This window comes from Maylandia zebra, linkage group LG10 (assembly GCF_041146795.1).
Source record: "Maylandia zebra isolate NMK-2024a linkage group LG10, Mzebra_GT3a, whole genome shotgun sequence".
In the NCBI taxonomy this organism is placed as follows: domain Eukaryota; kingdom Metazoa; phylum Chordata; class Actinopteri; order Cichliformes; family Cichlidae; genus Maylandia; species Maylandia zebra.
In genome coordinates, this window is record NC_135176.1 from 6606725 (window position 1) to 6623354 (window position 16630).

At 42.7% G+C, this 16630-nt stretch overlaps 1 protein-coding gene across 5 annotated transcripts in view; it reads left to right on the forward strand.

The window, feature by feature from the left end:
• cblb (Cbl proto-oncogene B, E3 ubiquitin protein ligase) overlaps positions 1-16630 on the forward strand; it is a 162977-nt gene that overhangs the window by 9380 nt on the left and 136967 nt on the right. For all 5 annotated transcript variants that reach the window (XM_014412994.2, XM_014412993.3, XM_023154987.2 and 2 more), the window contains one exon: positions 4406-4552. In XM_014412994.2, the coding sequence (XP_014268480.1) occupies positions 4406-4552 (147 nt within the window). The remainder of the gene's footprint in view (positions 1-4405; positions 4553-16630) is intronic.

The window sequence follows — 16630 nt, forward strand, 5'->3', positions numbered from 1 at the left end:
AATGGTGCCTTTCTACTCTACTGGAGCACTCAAAGTGCTTTATACACCGTGCTTCATTCACCCGTTGACACAGGCACTTTTCTAAATGCTGGCCTAACAGTCATATACATTCACACTCCAGTGAATTGAGCAACTTGCACAAGGATACTTTGGAAACCAGGGATTGAACCACCAACCTTCAAATTGTGAATTAGCTCTACCTCCTGTTCTGCATCCAGTTCTACTTCATGAGTTATATGTCTGTGAAGGTTCGCAGTCATCCAGCTCATTGTAGTCTTAGCTTAGAAAGAAAAGCATGTGGACTTCTTTAAGTTTCCTTGAGGTGAAACATCTTCGAGGAAACTTAAAGAACTCCAGACGCTTTCTTTCCAAGCTTCTGCGGGACACTCAGCTATGAGCACTGAGGTACATGAGAGACAGGGGCTGTGGCAGACAAGCTTTAAACTACAGCATCTTCAAAGCTTTTAACCATAGCAATGCTTTCTTGTGACTGGTATTGACTAGGGGTCACTGCCGAACGGATGCGACCGGGGGACACCATAGTGACTGGTATTGACTGGGGGTCACTACCGAACAGATGTGACCGGAGGATACTGTAGAGACTGGTATTGACTGAGGGTCACTACCGAACATATGCAACCAGGGAACACTGTAGTGACTGGTACTGACTGGGGATCACTACCAAACGGATGCGACCGGGGGACACTGTAATGACTGGTATTGACTGGGGGGCTCTACTGAACGGATGCAGCTGGGGGACAGTGTGAAGGAAATGGTCGAGGAAATCTCTCCCCAAAAGTGTGCTGTCAAACCTAGCATTGGCCCTACAATGCCAGACCACGTTTTCCAGTTGATCGCTCTACCCTTTAACATCCAGACTTTATAATCATAGTTATCATCAACCACAGATAACCCTTAATTGCAGAAAAGAGAATGCTTTTTATTAATAAATCTAGAAACATCTTTCTTACATCACCCTTTTAATAGAATACTGTTCCCAGTATGATAGGAAATGTTACATTTATGAATTGATAATAATAGCTTTCATCATCATTCATAAGAGCCTAAAAATGATTCAAATGAAGCTTTTGAATACCAGTACATGATGTTGGAGAAATGGTAATACATTTATCCAGAATGAAAGTAAATACTCAAGACTGAATATTGAATACAGCACAACTGTATGGTCCTTACCATATTACTTTTAATGAACAATTCATTTATTATTTAGAGACTTCTGTTATAGTGACCCTGACATTTAAAGCAAGTCTACAATGTCATAGTGAGTTAGAGGAAGCCGTTTGTGATGGAGACAAATTGTTGAGATGGCAGGAAGCCAATAGAAATTGAGATAGTGAGCAGTTGAGCAGCTGGAGTGCACTTGTCAGCACAGCAGTGTGATAGCAACTGTGTAAGCAAATTTGTGACTTTGCTCTATTTTATTTATGGGGAATCTGAAATTGTTCTTTTTATTTAACATGTTGAAAAGCTGTTTAGTATGATTTCATTTATGTGTTGCTTATAACAGAACAATCAAAAAATTACATAAGTTAGCCAGCAGTTTCTGGCCATGCTACCCTAGACACGCTGAATAAATTAGCCCTAGGCTGCCTTTCATGGGCAGCTTGTCAGATGAGGCAGATTACAGACTGATAGCACAGATCATGGCAAGGACACATGAAAGACTGACCATATATCTGTCTTGTACTTTGCACTGAGCATTAAAGTGGGGTGATGCTGTAAGCAGGGAGAAAATTTACATCCAAAAAATGTATCCATGTATCCATGCATACATTATATAGCGCAGAATACATGCTGCTTTTTCTGTTTGTTTGGGGGTACTTAAGAGCAGAGCCCTCGCCCACAAGGATGTGTGGTCTTTTCCTTTGCATCCCAATGAGAAGTTATTTTGGTTGGCCCTTGGTTGATTAGAGGCCTAATGGTAACCAAAGAAGCATGAAATTACTTTTTTTCAGTGCAGGCATACACACAAGCACACTCACATGCTCATACACATGCAGACCAACTGAAGTGGAACGCTACCACAGAATACTGATGCTCACCTTTCCCACTTTAACCTAATATTACTCAAATACTTTATTCCATTTCCAAGGAAATGGAGAAAGACAGTAGATGGGCAAACATTCCAAAATTAAATCAGAAATAAAGAAAAAGTTGAAAAATATTATGAATAATTGTAAAATTATTGTATAATTTATCAAATTGACTACAGCTCTGATTGACGTTTAACTGTTCATGGCAACTGATTTCTTAGTCAACTAAACAAGGCAACCCCCCCCCCCCCCAAAAAAAAAAAAAAAAAAAAAACTAGACTAACTAGCTAATATAGGAGAGACTAAGAGACACTCAGATATCAAGTTAATCTTACATTTTATACTCCAAACAGACAATGAAGAAAAACACTAAACTGTGGTTAAATAGGACAAATTAACATCCAAAAAGTGTGATGCAGTGTATGAGTGATGCACGTTGTGCATAACGGATTTGTAGTGTTTCTGAACATGGCTGAATAACATAACAACAGTTTACCATCATTTACCATGAGTGGGCATCAATTAAAATGATAGCAATTAGATAAAAAGAGCCCCAATATGTGTAGTGTTTTATGTCCACTTTAAAGTAGTAATGCAATCACAACACAAATCCTGGTTATCTATTTCTATAAGGGGATTCCAATTAATATTTGCATGTTGTGTTTACATTACAGTTAATAGATGATGTGTTTGTCATCTGACCCATTTTATTGGTAAGACATCAATTAGGGTTCTACTGTTTTAGTGACTCTTTTAAGTCCTTTGAGTATTTGTTTGAAATAAAATTTTGACATTGCCATTTTCAATTTTTGTCAACCAGTTCATATTATAGTCATCAGTTGTTGATCATAAAATAATATGTGTGTGATGGCGAATTGTACAAGACAACAACATTAAAACTCATCTGATGGGAAAAAAATCACATGTAAAGCTAAATCTCTTATGATAGTGTTTGGGAAGTTACGAAGTTTCATTTTTGCCCTTCCTCATAGCAAAGATGGAATATAACGTCAAATATAATTGTTCAAATAAACAGGATTTTCTTTGATTGACATTTGGGGTTATGACCATTTGAAAGTTGAAAGTATAGCTATGCCATCTGTTGGTTTTAACCAGGGTCTAATAGGAAGTAATAGTAGCAGGCAACAAAGTGACAGTGTGCAATCTTTCTGTTGAAGAAGCAGCTTCTCACACATAGGTTTTCTTTGCTCTAAGTCATCCTGGGAAGTGTAAAAAACTTGTTGCAATGTGTAGATAGTGTCCATATGCAGTAATTCAAAAACAAATGACATGAATCCATTCCATAGAGCAGAGGTGTCAAACTCAAATACACAGTGGGCCAAAATTTAAAACTGGAGTCGTGGGCTAACAATAATATTTATTAAAAAAAAAAAATCTTCCTCCAGATATAAGAATGAATCTTTTCTTATGGACTCAAATAGGTTTTGCTGGAAAACTGAATATGGAACAAGCAAAGCTTAATACTAAACAATATATATATTAGCTGTATAATACCAGTAGGCCAGCTCTAATAGTAATTTGGTATGGCTTTGCGGGCCAAATTTGGCCCGCGGGCCAGAGTTTGACACCTATGCCATAGAGGGTCTTCTGGATCAACAAGTCAGTGGTTTATTTGACTGATGAATCTTTCTATGTCACATTTATGATTGTCTGGGTTTTGCTTTCAAAAGAAGGAAATGTACCTGTCTATACTGGTTAGTTTTTGTGAATAAGAACAAATTTACTTTCCTTTTACAAAGCACTAACATTATCACCCTTTTTGTACACTCAGAAAATAAGTGGCAATATGTTATTGGATTTTAGGCTGCATAAATAACTGTGCAAAATAAAACTTGACACTGGCTCTGCATTTGTCACATTTATCATTATCAGATGATGAGATCCCTAACCCTAACCCTAACCCTGAGAAAAATGTGTTCTCACATCCTATGCCCACACATCCTTAAGTGTTATAATATGTCTGTTTTTTTTTTTTAAGTTCAGTTTTATCTAGTGTGTGATAGATGTGATATGTTGTGTGATATAGCACAGAGATCCTTCTGTAGTCGTTATTTAAGCCAGTTTGTTTTCTAATGTGCTCATGTAGTTCATATTATAGTTAACTTTTTTAAAGGAAATCCAACATTAAATTATCTATAAACTGTGTTCTAGCATATGTTGGTCTAAGAGAGTGTTCGAAATGTCTGATTTGACCAGCTATTACCAACAAATCAGAAGTCAGGAACATGTACAGTATATTTGTACAGGTCAAATAGTTTCCATGTGGTGTCTGTCAAACATGTGAGGCTATAATTTTACATGAACTATTTCCTGTTTTCTGGCCTCTGCAGGAGGAACCTGACCAAGCTGTCTCTGATCTTCAGTCATATGCTGGCAGAAATCAAGGCAATCTTCCCTGGAGGACAATTCCAAGGAGACACGTTCAGGATTACCAAAGCTGATGCTGCTGACTTCTGGAGGAGATTTTTTGGTGAAAAGTAAGTGTCACCTCAGTATTATTTTTGTTGTTGTTTGTTTGTTTTTTGATAGATGTGTATGTTATTCACTTGTCCAAATTGGACATGCACACAAATAGTTGGGAATGACATATTCCATTAAATAATCAACACCATCACTTTTAACGTGTAATGGTAAAAAGTAGTAAAACACCACTACAAATGTACCAAGCCTATTCTAGAGCTGGCTAGCTAAAAGTTTGTCAAATTCCACACTGGTGCTAAATTTCAAGTTCAAGTTCAAGTTCAAATTTTATTTGCCACATGCAGTGGCATGTTGCCCTGCAGTGGAATGAACCCGCCCCCCGACCTTACACACACAACACAGACATCACATGGGGATACAAGTCAGAGAACGGTTGCATTACAGAAAAAAAACACTGAAATGTACACTACAATGGGAAAATGCAAGAGGAAAAAAGAGACCTCTACTCATGCTGGGCTATAGGAGGACAGCATGAGAACAGGAAACAAAAAAACTCCTCTGCACAGAAAGCACATAAATGTCCACAGTACAACATTACAGAGCACGTGACCAGCAACAGGGTTGGGTAGGGGATGAGGAGTAATCCCAGGCAACACAGCAGCCATCCTGCCACTGCACCGTCTCTCCAGCGCGGGCCCAGACCCGCCTCGTGTTCCCAGGAGGCAACAAGCATCGAAGGCATTGGAAGGGGAAGGGGGATGAGTGAGTGCTCATCAGTGTAAGTGTATGTGTGTGCGTGTCCATAGTTCAGCTGAGACAGTGTCCTTCGCCCTACCAGGCTAAGTAAACAGTCTACCAGCCAACCCAGGTGGCCTTATAATGGGAAGGAACAGTCAAAACACAGTCGTTATCAGGGAGTTTTTGTTCGGCTCCAGCCTTAAGCCCACAGCTGGCGCTGAGGGGATATCCGCATTATCATGTTGATGTTGTTGATTTTTCTTTTATGCGAATAACTCATGAGAATTTTAAAGCTGTTCTTTAACACTCCAACACTGGTCTCTCACTCTCCCGTTGGAGAGCCGCGAGCTTCTCCATGATGTTGTCAAACTTGCACTCCGTGGTCTTGTCATTCTTGTGCTCAGAGAGCCGATTCTGAGAACTCACGACTGCAGTGAGCTGCTCCACGATGTAATCCAACTTTCGCTCAGAGGTGTTATTCTGAGGGAACTTCCCCTTGATGTAATCCAATATACGCTCGGAGGTGTTATTCTGAGTATTCACGGCAGCCGTAAGCTTCTCCAAGGTCTTAACCATGCTGCATTCAGTGAGCTCTTTCTGAGAAGTCGCGCCTCGTCCCATCGTTTCAATCCCAGCGGGCAGCCTTGGGGAGGTTTAAACAGCTGGTTCCGCTTTCTTAATTCTCCGATAAGCCAGGGCCAAGCCAGCTCCGATCAGCAAGAACCCTGTTATCATGGTTCCGAATAGGTAGATATCTTCAGCGTCCTCGATCGACAGTCCCGCCAGGCACACGATCCTCCATTTCTGCCACCCGTCCATCGTGTATCCGGCAGGGAAAGTCCCTCCAGGGCACTCGGGCTCTCCCAAGCCCAGACTTCTCGTTGAGAAAAGGGTGTCAATAGCATTCAGAGACCAGTTGATCAAATCCATAATTCTCTTTTAGGTTTTAGAGAACAGACTGTGAGAGAGTGTTCCAGGGAAAGTAATACACATGAGACAAGACAAGGACACAAGAGGCTAAGCAGGGAAGATAAGGGGAAGGAGGAGAGGAGAAAAGTGCAACTGCCTTCGCCGAGAGCCAAACGAGAAAGAGTAATTTAGCAGTATTTTTCATTAAGCATATAATTTCAGATCATAACCATTTTCCATTCATACTGACAAAAGTCTGCAGTAGGGTAATGGTTACTTCCTTGTGAAGCAGTTTCTAATTCTTTTCAGTTTTATCAGGAGGACATTTTTGGCTAGTATTTTCCATGATTTTACAAATGTCTTAAAAGAATATGTTTTGCTCATATACCTTCCTCATAAAAATGTTTTTTTTATTTGCATAAAAAATGCAAAACTTATTTTGTGATATTCTTGGAATTTTGAGAATATTAGAAGATCCTGTTCCTATCATTTCAATACATTACACAATATATGTAATTCAGTATAATAGTGAATTAAAGTGTTTGTTATGAAAAATGTCATGTTAAAAAAAATCCACTTGTGTAGAGAGATATAAATTGCTACTGGATGCACTATCACTGCTTTATTTTGATTCTGTAAAACCTCATAATTATCTCTAAGACAATGTGTTTTTTTCAATGTAGTTGAATTATCTCTGCTCATCCTACACTGTGTTCAGAGCCACCTTAGAAACTAAGTATAGTATAATCTGTTAGATTATTAGATTTTTGCAAACCGAAGCTGAGGTATAGCCCTTTAATCAGTCAAAGGGTCACACTTGTTACCCATCCTGAGAGAAGATTGAGATGTCAGGACTTGGCTTGAGGCTAACTGCACATAATGTCTTTCAGATGAATTTACTGTTTATATTGTAAGGAAGCTGATGCTGATGCTCACTATAAATAAACATTCATAAATTTAAGCAGAAAACATCACTATGGCCACTATTAGCCAAATTAGCCAACTGTGTCAGATAGGAAGCTGTTGGAGGTATATGAAATGGTGGTGGTCAGAGGGCCCAGTGGCGCCAGTGTCCGGCAGCTGTGTGCTTAGGGTTATTATCCTGTTGAAGATAAACCTTTGCCACATTTCAAAAGCCAGAGCACTTTGAAGGAGGCCGTCATCAAGGATGTCTCTGTAGATTGCTGCTGTCATTTTTTCCTCAACCCTGACTAATCTCCCAGTTCTGCTGCTGATGCTGGCACCACGATGCTTCACTGTAGGGATGGTATTAGCCAGGTGGTGAGCAGTGCCTGCTTTCCATGACACACGGGATTCAGGCCAAAAAGTTAAATCTTTGTTTAAGAGAGACCTGTCATGAGGAATGATTTCCGTCTGGCTGCTCTACCATACAGGCTTGATCGGTGAAGTGCTGCAGAAATGATACTCCTTCTATCCCAACTTGCTCAGACTGGCCAAGTAGCTAACAGTCCCGGTGTTTCAAAATCTTCCTATTATGGATGATGGCGGTCACTGTGCTATACCCCCACCCCAAGTTCTGTGACTTGATACAGTCCTGTCTTGAAAATCTACAGACAACTCCTCTGACCTTTCTTGCACTGTCATCAAAGGGACCTTATATAGACAGGTGTGTGTCAGGGTGCAACTGAGCTCAGTTTTCGGTGTCATGCAAGAATTACACTTCTGAATTTTAAGCAAACTTTTTCCACTTTGTTGTTATTGGATAATGTATGTAGAATTTTGAGTTGAAAAATGAATTTACATTTACATTTTACAATAAGGCTGTAACATAACACATTGTGGAGGAAGCAAAGCACTGTGAATACTTTTCTCTTCCTCTGGGATTAATGGTACAGTCCAAATTACGGTTACAGTTGTGTCATTTTAAAAATGCGATGTAAAAAGGATGACTTAAAAAACAAAAAAACAAATACATTAAACATTGGGCACCAAATTCTGTAAATTTTCAAAATGCCCGAAATGCCAGTTTTGTGTGGATTTTTTTTATCCACAGTTTTTTTTTTTTTACCCTAATAGAAGATAGTGTTTAAGGCAATAGCTTCACATTTTCACAGATACACTGTTGGATATTTTTCAGAAAATGAAATTTAAACTGTGAATTATATATTTTGTTTTAATATGTTAAAACGATATGTTATGAATTAATTAAATTCACATACAGTGGGGCAAAAAAGTATTTAGTCAGCCACCGATTGTGCAAGTTCCCCCACTTAAAATGATGACAGAGGTCAGTAATTTGCACCAGAGGTACACTTCAACTGTGAGAGACAGAATGTGAAAAAAAAAATCCATGAATCCACATGGTAGGATTTGTAAAGAATTTATTCGTAAATCAGGGTGGAAAATAAGTATTTGGTCAATAACAAAAATACAACTCAATACTTTGTAACATAACCTTTGTTGGCAATAACAGAGGTCAAACGTTTACTATAGGTCTTTACCAGGTTTGCACACACAGTAGCTGGTATTTTGGCCCATTCCTCCATGCAGATCTTCTCGAGAGCAGTGATGTTTTGGGGCTGTCGCCGAGCAACACGGACTTTCAACTCCCGCCACAGATTTTCTATGGGGTTGAGGTCTGGAGACTGGCTAGGCCACTCCAGGACTTTCAAATGCTTCTTACGGAGCCACTCCTTTGTTGCCCGGGCGGTGTGTTTTGGATCATTGTCATGTTGGAAGACCCAGCCTCGTTTCATCTTCAAAGTTCTCACTGATGGAAGGAGGTTTTGGCTCAAAATCTCACGATACATGGCCCCATTCATTCTGTCCTTAACACGGATCAGTCGTCCTGTCCCCTTGGCAGAAAAACAGCCCCATAGCATGATGTTTCCACCTCCATGCTTCAGAGTAGGTATGGTGTTCTTGGGATGCAACTCAGTATTCTTCTTCCTCCAAACACGACGAGTTGAGTTTATACCAAAAAGTTCTACTTTGGTTTCATCTGACCACATGACATTCTCCCAATCCTCTGCTGTATCATCCATGTGCTCTCTGGCAAACTTCAGACGGGCCTGGACATGCACTGGCTTCAGCAGCGGAACACGTCTGGCACTGCGGGATTTGATTCCCTGCCGTTGTGGTGTGTTACTGATGGTGACCTTTGTTACTTTGGTCCCAGCTCTCTGCAGGTCATTCACCAGGTCCCCCCGTGTGGTTCTGGGATCTTTGCTCACCGTTCTCATGATCATTTTGACCCCACGGGATGAGATCTTGCGTGGAGCCCCAGATCGAGGGAGATTATCAGTGGTCTTGTATGTCTTCCATTTTCTGATGATTGCTCCCACAGTTGTTTTTTCACACCAAGCTGCTTGCCTATTGTAGATTCACTCTTCCCAGTCTGGTGCAGGTCTACAATACTTTTCCTGGTGTCCTTCGAAAGCTCTTTGGTCTTGGCCATGGCGGAGTTTGGAGTCTGACTGTTTGAGGCTGTGGACAGGTGTCTTTTATACAGATGATGAGTTCAAACAGGTGCCATTCATACAGGTAACGAGTGGGGGACAGAAACGCTTCTTACAGAAGACGTTACAGGTCTGTGAGAGCCAGAGATTTTCCTTGTTTGAGGTGACCAAATACTTATTTTCCACCCTAATTTACGAATAAATTCTTTACAAATCCTACCATGTGAATTCATGGATTTTTTTTTCACATTCTGTCTCTCACAGTTGAAGTGTACCTCTGGTGCAAATTACTGACCTCTGTCATCATTTTAAGTGGGGGAACTTGCACAATCGGTGGCTGACTAAATACTTTTTTGCCCCACTGTATATGGTAAAGGGGCTGATTCTTATATAGCGCTTTTCTACTCTCCCGGAGTACTCAAAGCACTGTATATAACATGCCATATTCACCCAATCTCGCAAGCACTTTCTTTATACATAGTGCTTTCTAACTACAGTCACACATTCATACGCTGACAGATGCATCAGAAAGTAACTTGGGGTTAGTATCTTGCCCAAGGATACTTGACATGCAGCCTGGAGGAGCCAGGGATCGAACCACCAACCTTCCGATCAGTAGGGTACCTGCTCTACCTCCTGAGCTACAGCCACCCCCTTGTGATTTGGTGTATATTGTATTATGTATACAATAGCAATTATGTATGTATTAACACTAAATCACGAGAGTTCTGTTACAGGGCTTTATAATCTAAGGTAGAGACCCCGAAGTAATAGAGAGAGAAAGCCCCCCACAATTAAACGTCCCTCTATGAGCAAGCACTTGACGACAGTGGGGAGGAAATACTGCCTTTTATCAGAAAGAAATCTCTGGCAGTACTATAAGGTCTTGAAGATAAAATCAGTCCTGGTTATTCAATGCATTGTATGTGAGGAGAAGGATTTTAAATTAAATTCTGAATCTAACAGGGAGCCAATGAAGGGAATGCTCTCTCTTTCGCTGCAGCATGTTGGATCAATGGACAGCTTTTCAGGGAGTTTTTAGGACAAGCCTAGTCCAGCCGAGAAGTAATAAATGCAAAAACTAGTTTTTCAGCTCTATGACAGGATGTTTCTAATTTTAGAGATACTTTACAACTACATGAGCAGTCCTGAACTGGTCATGTGTGTGCTCAATAAACTGGCAAATTACAGCAGGATTTTCCTATCCTCGGTCAGAAGGCACAGGTGACTTATATGATGAAAGAGGGGGTCTACAGCAATGATAATTAGGGTTCCTTTAATCCAAAACATCTCCAGAAGTGAATTCGTATGAGTATATGTATGTGTGTGGTTCTGTAAAATAACAGAAATTACAATTAGCAAACAATTAAAGTCAACCTAACTGGTCTAAAAAATACAGAAAGGGTTGAACAGAAAGTCTAATTCGAAAATGACTAAACCCCACCCCCTGGTGGACACAAATGGGCTGCTGCACAGGGATAGACTCCATCTTTACTTTGGGCAGCTCAGTTCACAAGGGTAGCGCCATTTTGGTCAAATCAGCATGAATATACATTGTCTCGTGGCTACACAAACCGCTGGAAAACTCTATAAAAGCATCACCCAATGTACATAGGTAAGTATTTGATAAGTTACAACCATAGAACAAACAAATACAAGGCACTTACTTATCATTCACGCACACGCACGACACATGTTCAGTACAACAGCCCAGCTCCACCAGCGCTATCACGGTGAACCAGCGCAAACTCAAACAAAGGATGGGAGGAATGTACCATCTTAGCAGTGGTTAGAGGGTGTCCGTGGAACAGTCTATATACACAAATCACAGGGGTTTTATACAGCCGCCCCCTAATGTGTATAGCACATTAGTAAACATTAAAAAACCCATGTGAATATGACTAAGGACATTCAGCTGACAGTTCAGGTAAAGTGATAAGTTTTGACATAGGCCGTTGGTATTTATGTTTCCCAATGGCGACTTCAGCTACTCGCACCTGTCCATCCGGGCTGGGAAACACGTGTGTTACCTGTCCTACGGGCCAGGAAGCCCGTGGGAGCTGATAGTCCACCACCATGACAGTCTGTCCCACTTTCAAAGGTGGAGTAGTCTGGTTCCACTTCTGGTGAGGCTGCAGTCCAGGCAGGTAGCGCTGAATGAACTGAGTCCAGAACTGGTCCGCTATGACTTGGCTGTGACGCCATTTCCGCCTTCCAAGTTCTTCTCTGGTGCCATAAACTGCCTGGGGAAGGGAAGCATCGCGCCGCCCCATGAGCAACATATTTGGCGTGATTGGATCAACATCTGCAATATCCGAGGAAACGTATCCCAGTGGCTTGGAATTAAGTATGCCCTCTACTTCAATAAGAACAGTAAGCAACAAATCCTCTGGCACCGCTTGACCTTTGAGAGCAACTTGAAGTGCAGATTTGACTGAACGGATCTCCCGTTCCCAGGCTCCCCCAAAATGTGGAGCATGCGGAGGGTTGAAGTGGAAAATGATGCTCTGTTCACTGAGCTCCTGCAGTCGTGGCTCCATCACTTTGAATGCCTCCTGCAGCTCTCTGTCTCCTCTGAAATTGGTGACCTGATCACTCAGTATTTCAAAAGGTTTTCCTCTTCAAGCAATAAATCTGCGCAGAGCCATGAGAAAGGAGTCAGTGTCCATACCAGTGAGAAGGTCGAGGTGAATGCAGCGGGTCGTAAGGCATTTAAATATAATTCCCCACCGTTTCTCTTGTCTCCTACCTACTGTATCTTTATAGTGAAAGGGCCAAAACAGTCAATTCCTGTGGACCAGAATGGCGTCTGATTTAATCGCAAGCGGGTAGCAGGGAGATCAGACATCTTCGGTGAAACAGGCTTGGCTCTCCACTTCTTACACTCAAAACAGCGATACTGATGCTTCCTTATGGCCTGTCTGCCTCTTAAAATCCAATACCTGCGTCTCAATTCGGCAAAGACACGTTCTGGGCCAGGATGCAGGAGACGTGTATCCTAGTCTTTGATGATGAGCTGAGTAGCAGGATGGTCTGGTGACAACACGATAGGATGCAGAGTGTTAACATCCATCTGCTCTGCTCGCTGGAGACGTCCACCTACTCGTATGAGGCCAAGCTGACTGTCATATTTGGGAGAAAGGTTGCTCAGTCTGCTGTCTTTGTACACCTCTTTCCCAGATTTAAGTGTGTGTACTTCAACAGGGAAGCTATCTTGTTGTGCCTGTTTGAGAATTTGAACTTCTGTCTCTAAGCGTTGTGCCGCTGACATAGGGAGGACAGCCGCCCCGTGAGAAGACAGGTAGGTGGCCTGCACCAAATCAGCCCAGGTGTTGTATGCAGGATCAGACTGTGCCAAATCTGTAGTGACATAGGCACAGAAAGCTGATTTCTTTAACTCAGTATTATCTTCAGTGTCTGTACTCACAGTAGGTCGTGCTGGCCACTGCTCAGATGCTTGTCTCAGGAAGGGGGGCCCATCCATCCACTGGCTAGGTTTTGACAGCTCACGTAATGGTTTTCCCCGGGTGATGTCATCTGCTGGGTTCAAAGCCGAGGGGACATACCTCCAGCTGGCGGCCTCAGTCAGCTCCTGTATTTTGGCAATACGAGTACCTACAAACACTTTATAGTGGCAGGACTCGGACTAGATCCAGTTCAACACAGTGGTAGAATCGGTCCATAAAGTAGTCTCACTAATGGGCAGAGTAAGCTCACTGAGGAGGAGTCTAGACAGTTGTGCACCAGCCAGTACGGCACACAGCTCTAAACGGGGAATTGACAGTTTCTTGCGGGGAGCTACACGTGATCTGGCCATGATAAAGGCAGTGTGGACCTCATGTTCTGCCGATTTAAATCTCAAATATGCCACTGCTCCGTAAGCACACTCTGACGCATCACAGAATACATGCAGCTGGAAAGTTCCCTCTTGGGTTGCTGGGGCTGTGTAGCATCTAGGCAGACAGATTTCTTGTAGATACTGTAGCTCACTCACCCACTCTTGCCACCGTTGGAGTAACTCGCCCTCGATGGGATCATCCCAGTTCCTGTCGTTCTGCCACAGACGTTGAACAATAACCTTTGCCCGGGTCGTGAAGGGGATGATGAAACCCAGTGGGTCGTATTGAGAGGCGAGGATGCTGTAGATGTTTCTCATGGTTGACTCCTGAGGAACCACTGGCTGACATCTGTAGGCGATCTGGTCTGTGGAGCAGTGCCATGCCAAGCCTAAGGTTGGTTCTTGGGGATGTGGTTGGTGTTCAGTCAACCACAGCTCGCAGGTAGGGGACTTTGCTTCAGAGGGGAGATGAACAATGGCCTCTGGGTAGTTACTGGCCCACTGTCGGATTTCGAAACCACCAGTAGATAGCAACTCTCTGATGATAACATCGACAAGTGGTCGTGCCTGCGAAGCAAAGGGCAGAGATTGCAAACAGTTATCGACATAAAATGAGTGCAGCACGGAGTCTAGTACTTGTTCATTGCCATCTTTATGATCCTGCACATGGCGCTGAAGGGCATACGTGGCACAACAGGGGCTGCATGTGGTTCCAAAGGGCAGGACACACCACTCATAAATGTCCGGGCTCCGATCTCTTTCCATATCTCTCCACACGAATCTCAGCAGGGGCCGGTCATGCGAAAGAAGCCGCACCTGATGGAACATACCTCGTATGTCCCCACTCACAGCAACAGGGTGCTCCCTAAATCTCAACAGGACACCTATAAAGGATGGACCGAGAGTTGGACCTGGTAGCAGCTGATCGTTAAGGCAGTCTTGCCTGTATTGGAAGGAACAGTTGAAAACTATCCTAGGTTTATTGTTATGATGCACAATATGATGGGGAATGAACCAGGATTCATCTGTGCGGTTTGCCTCTTCAGGAGTGAGTTTTCTTACATAACCTGCTTGTTCCAGTTTGTGTATTTCTGCATTGTACACAGCCACTAGATCAGGATCTTTAATCAGGCGCTTCTCTGTGGACCGAAGGAGAGCCATCACTGCCATGGTCAGTTCGTAGTTTAGTGGAGTCTCTGCGGCGGAGCAGAGGAGTAGCATAGCGAGCTATTCCATCCACCTGTACACGTTCTGTGGTTTTCTTCAGTAACTCCAGTGCCTCTTTGTCTTGTTTAGAGCGAGTTACCTCTTTCTCTGATCGAAAGGGGAGCACATCTAACTGCCACAGCTTCTCAACGTTCTGTCTTAGCGCTTGAGAGGGAGTTGGTAACAGGGATGTGTGCAGACATGAAGCTTCAGTAGGTAGATGTAGAAAGGTAGCCGGTCCCTGGATGGCCCAACCGAGGTTAGTGTTGACAGCAACAGGGCTGCCTAGTGGACCAACTTTGACAGGTGACAGAGGGGTGATGAGCTGGACATTATCTGAGCCTATAAGAAGCATAGGCTGCACATCCTTAAATGCTTTGATGGGAACGTCGGCCAGATGTGGATATCTCTGACGGAGTATGTCCACTGGACAGGATTGTTTTGCCAGATTAAGTTCTTTAGCAGTAAAAACACGTCTGATGTGATGTTTGATTTGGGGAGAGCTGGGTGCGCTTAGTTCAAAAGAAACGCATGCGCCTTGTAACTGTGACACCTCCTGCCTGATGGTTCATAGTTTGAGGGACTCCTCTGTGATATTTAATTGCAGGTAATGAACCGCTGCAGATAAAACAATAGTCCACTCTGATCCGTCGTCAAGAATGGCGTAGGTGGACAGAGATCGCCCATTATTGTGGAGTGTAACTGGGACCACTTTAAGCATGACTCTGCCTGAGTGAGTGACTTGGGCCAAATGCACCATGCTGGAGGCTGTACTCAATGTCAGGATACTCTTGTTTGAGCTGGAGAATTATTAAGAATTATGGACTTTAAAGTCTTATTCAGACACTTCACCAACCCGTCAGTCTCTCTGGATGCCGACTCAGGAGATAACCTGAAACACCTTTCGATAGTGAATTGCCCCAATTTTCAATTTTCATCACTTAGCCAAAGCCTAATTTCACAGTGTTGTCAGAAGACTGCTCAAGGGGAAAATCTTCCATGAAGTAAACCATCGGAACTGGGGATGCCCCTGAGAGACTTCCAATTTCCTCCTGCCTGGAGAGTGTTGGAGGAATTTGCATCACCGCTGAACACAGCACAGACATATGTGCCTACCAGTTGTGTGCACATCCCTAAACAATGCCTCATCGGTTTATTAAACTGGAACCATTCCGTTCCCAGAATTAACCGATGTTCCAGAAGGGAGCTAACTGCAGCCTTGACTCTTTTCCCTTGGATTTGGTGGACTAAGATCTATGTGGAACCCTTCTGCCAACATATCCACCACTTCCAGGTTCGCTGACCAACAGAGACCCACTCTACCAGATCTGTTTGTCCCGGGAGCCCCACAAACTGTTCCAACATGGCTAAATCCAGCAGCTGTGTTCCCGTCTCAATCGGCCAGGGCCCGATTGAGACGATGCAGCAACCACCTGGCTCCTGCATCTCAGAGCTGTTGCATGTAGGTGAAGGGTCAATCCTTAAACTATATCCCTCTTCCCTGGAGTTGCCCTGCAGACATTTGTGAATTTGCCCCACAATACCTGGGCCTCCCTCAAAAAAAGGGACAGCATCCGCAACATCCATTCTGCCACTAGACACTGGCACACCTCAACTGTGGCCATGAACATCTCCAGAAATGACTGCTATTTACAGAACACTGTTATAAAATATATCATTGTCTTTGTATTTCCTGAACCTTATTAGTGAATGCCATTGAGATGTTTTGTCCTTTAATAAGAATTAATCACAAACATTTTTTAGATTTTAGATTTTTACATTACAGTGTTCCCTCATTTATCGTGGGAGCTATGTTCTAAAAATAACCCATGATAGGTGAAATCCACAAAATAGCCAGCTTTATTATTTACAATTATTATAGATGTTTTCAGGCTGTAAAGCCCCTCACTACACACTTTATACACTTTTCTCAGACAAGCATGAACATTTTTACACTTTTCTCTCTTGTTTAAACGCTCTGAAAGTTCAAACCTTCGTAGAAAAATAAGTCCAGTATTATAGAA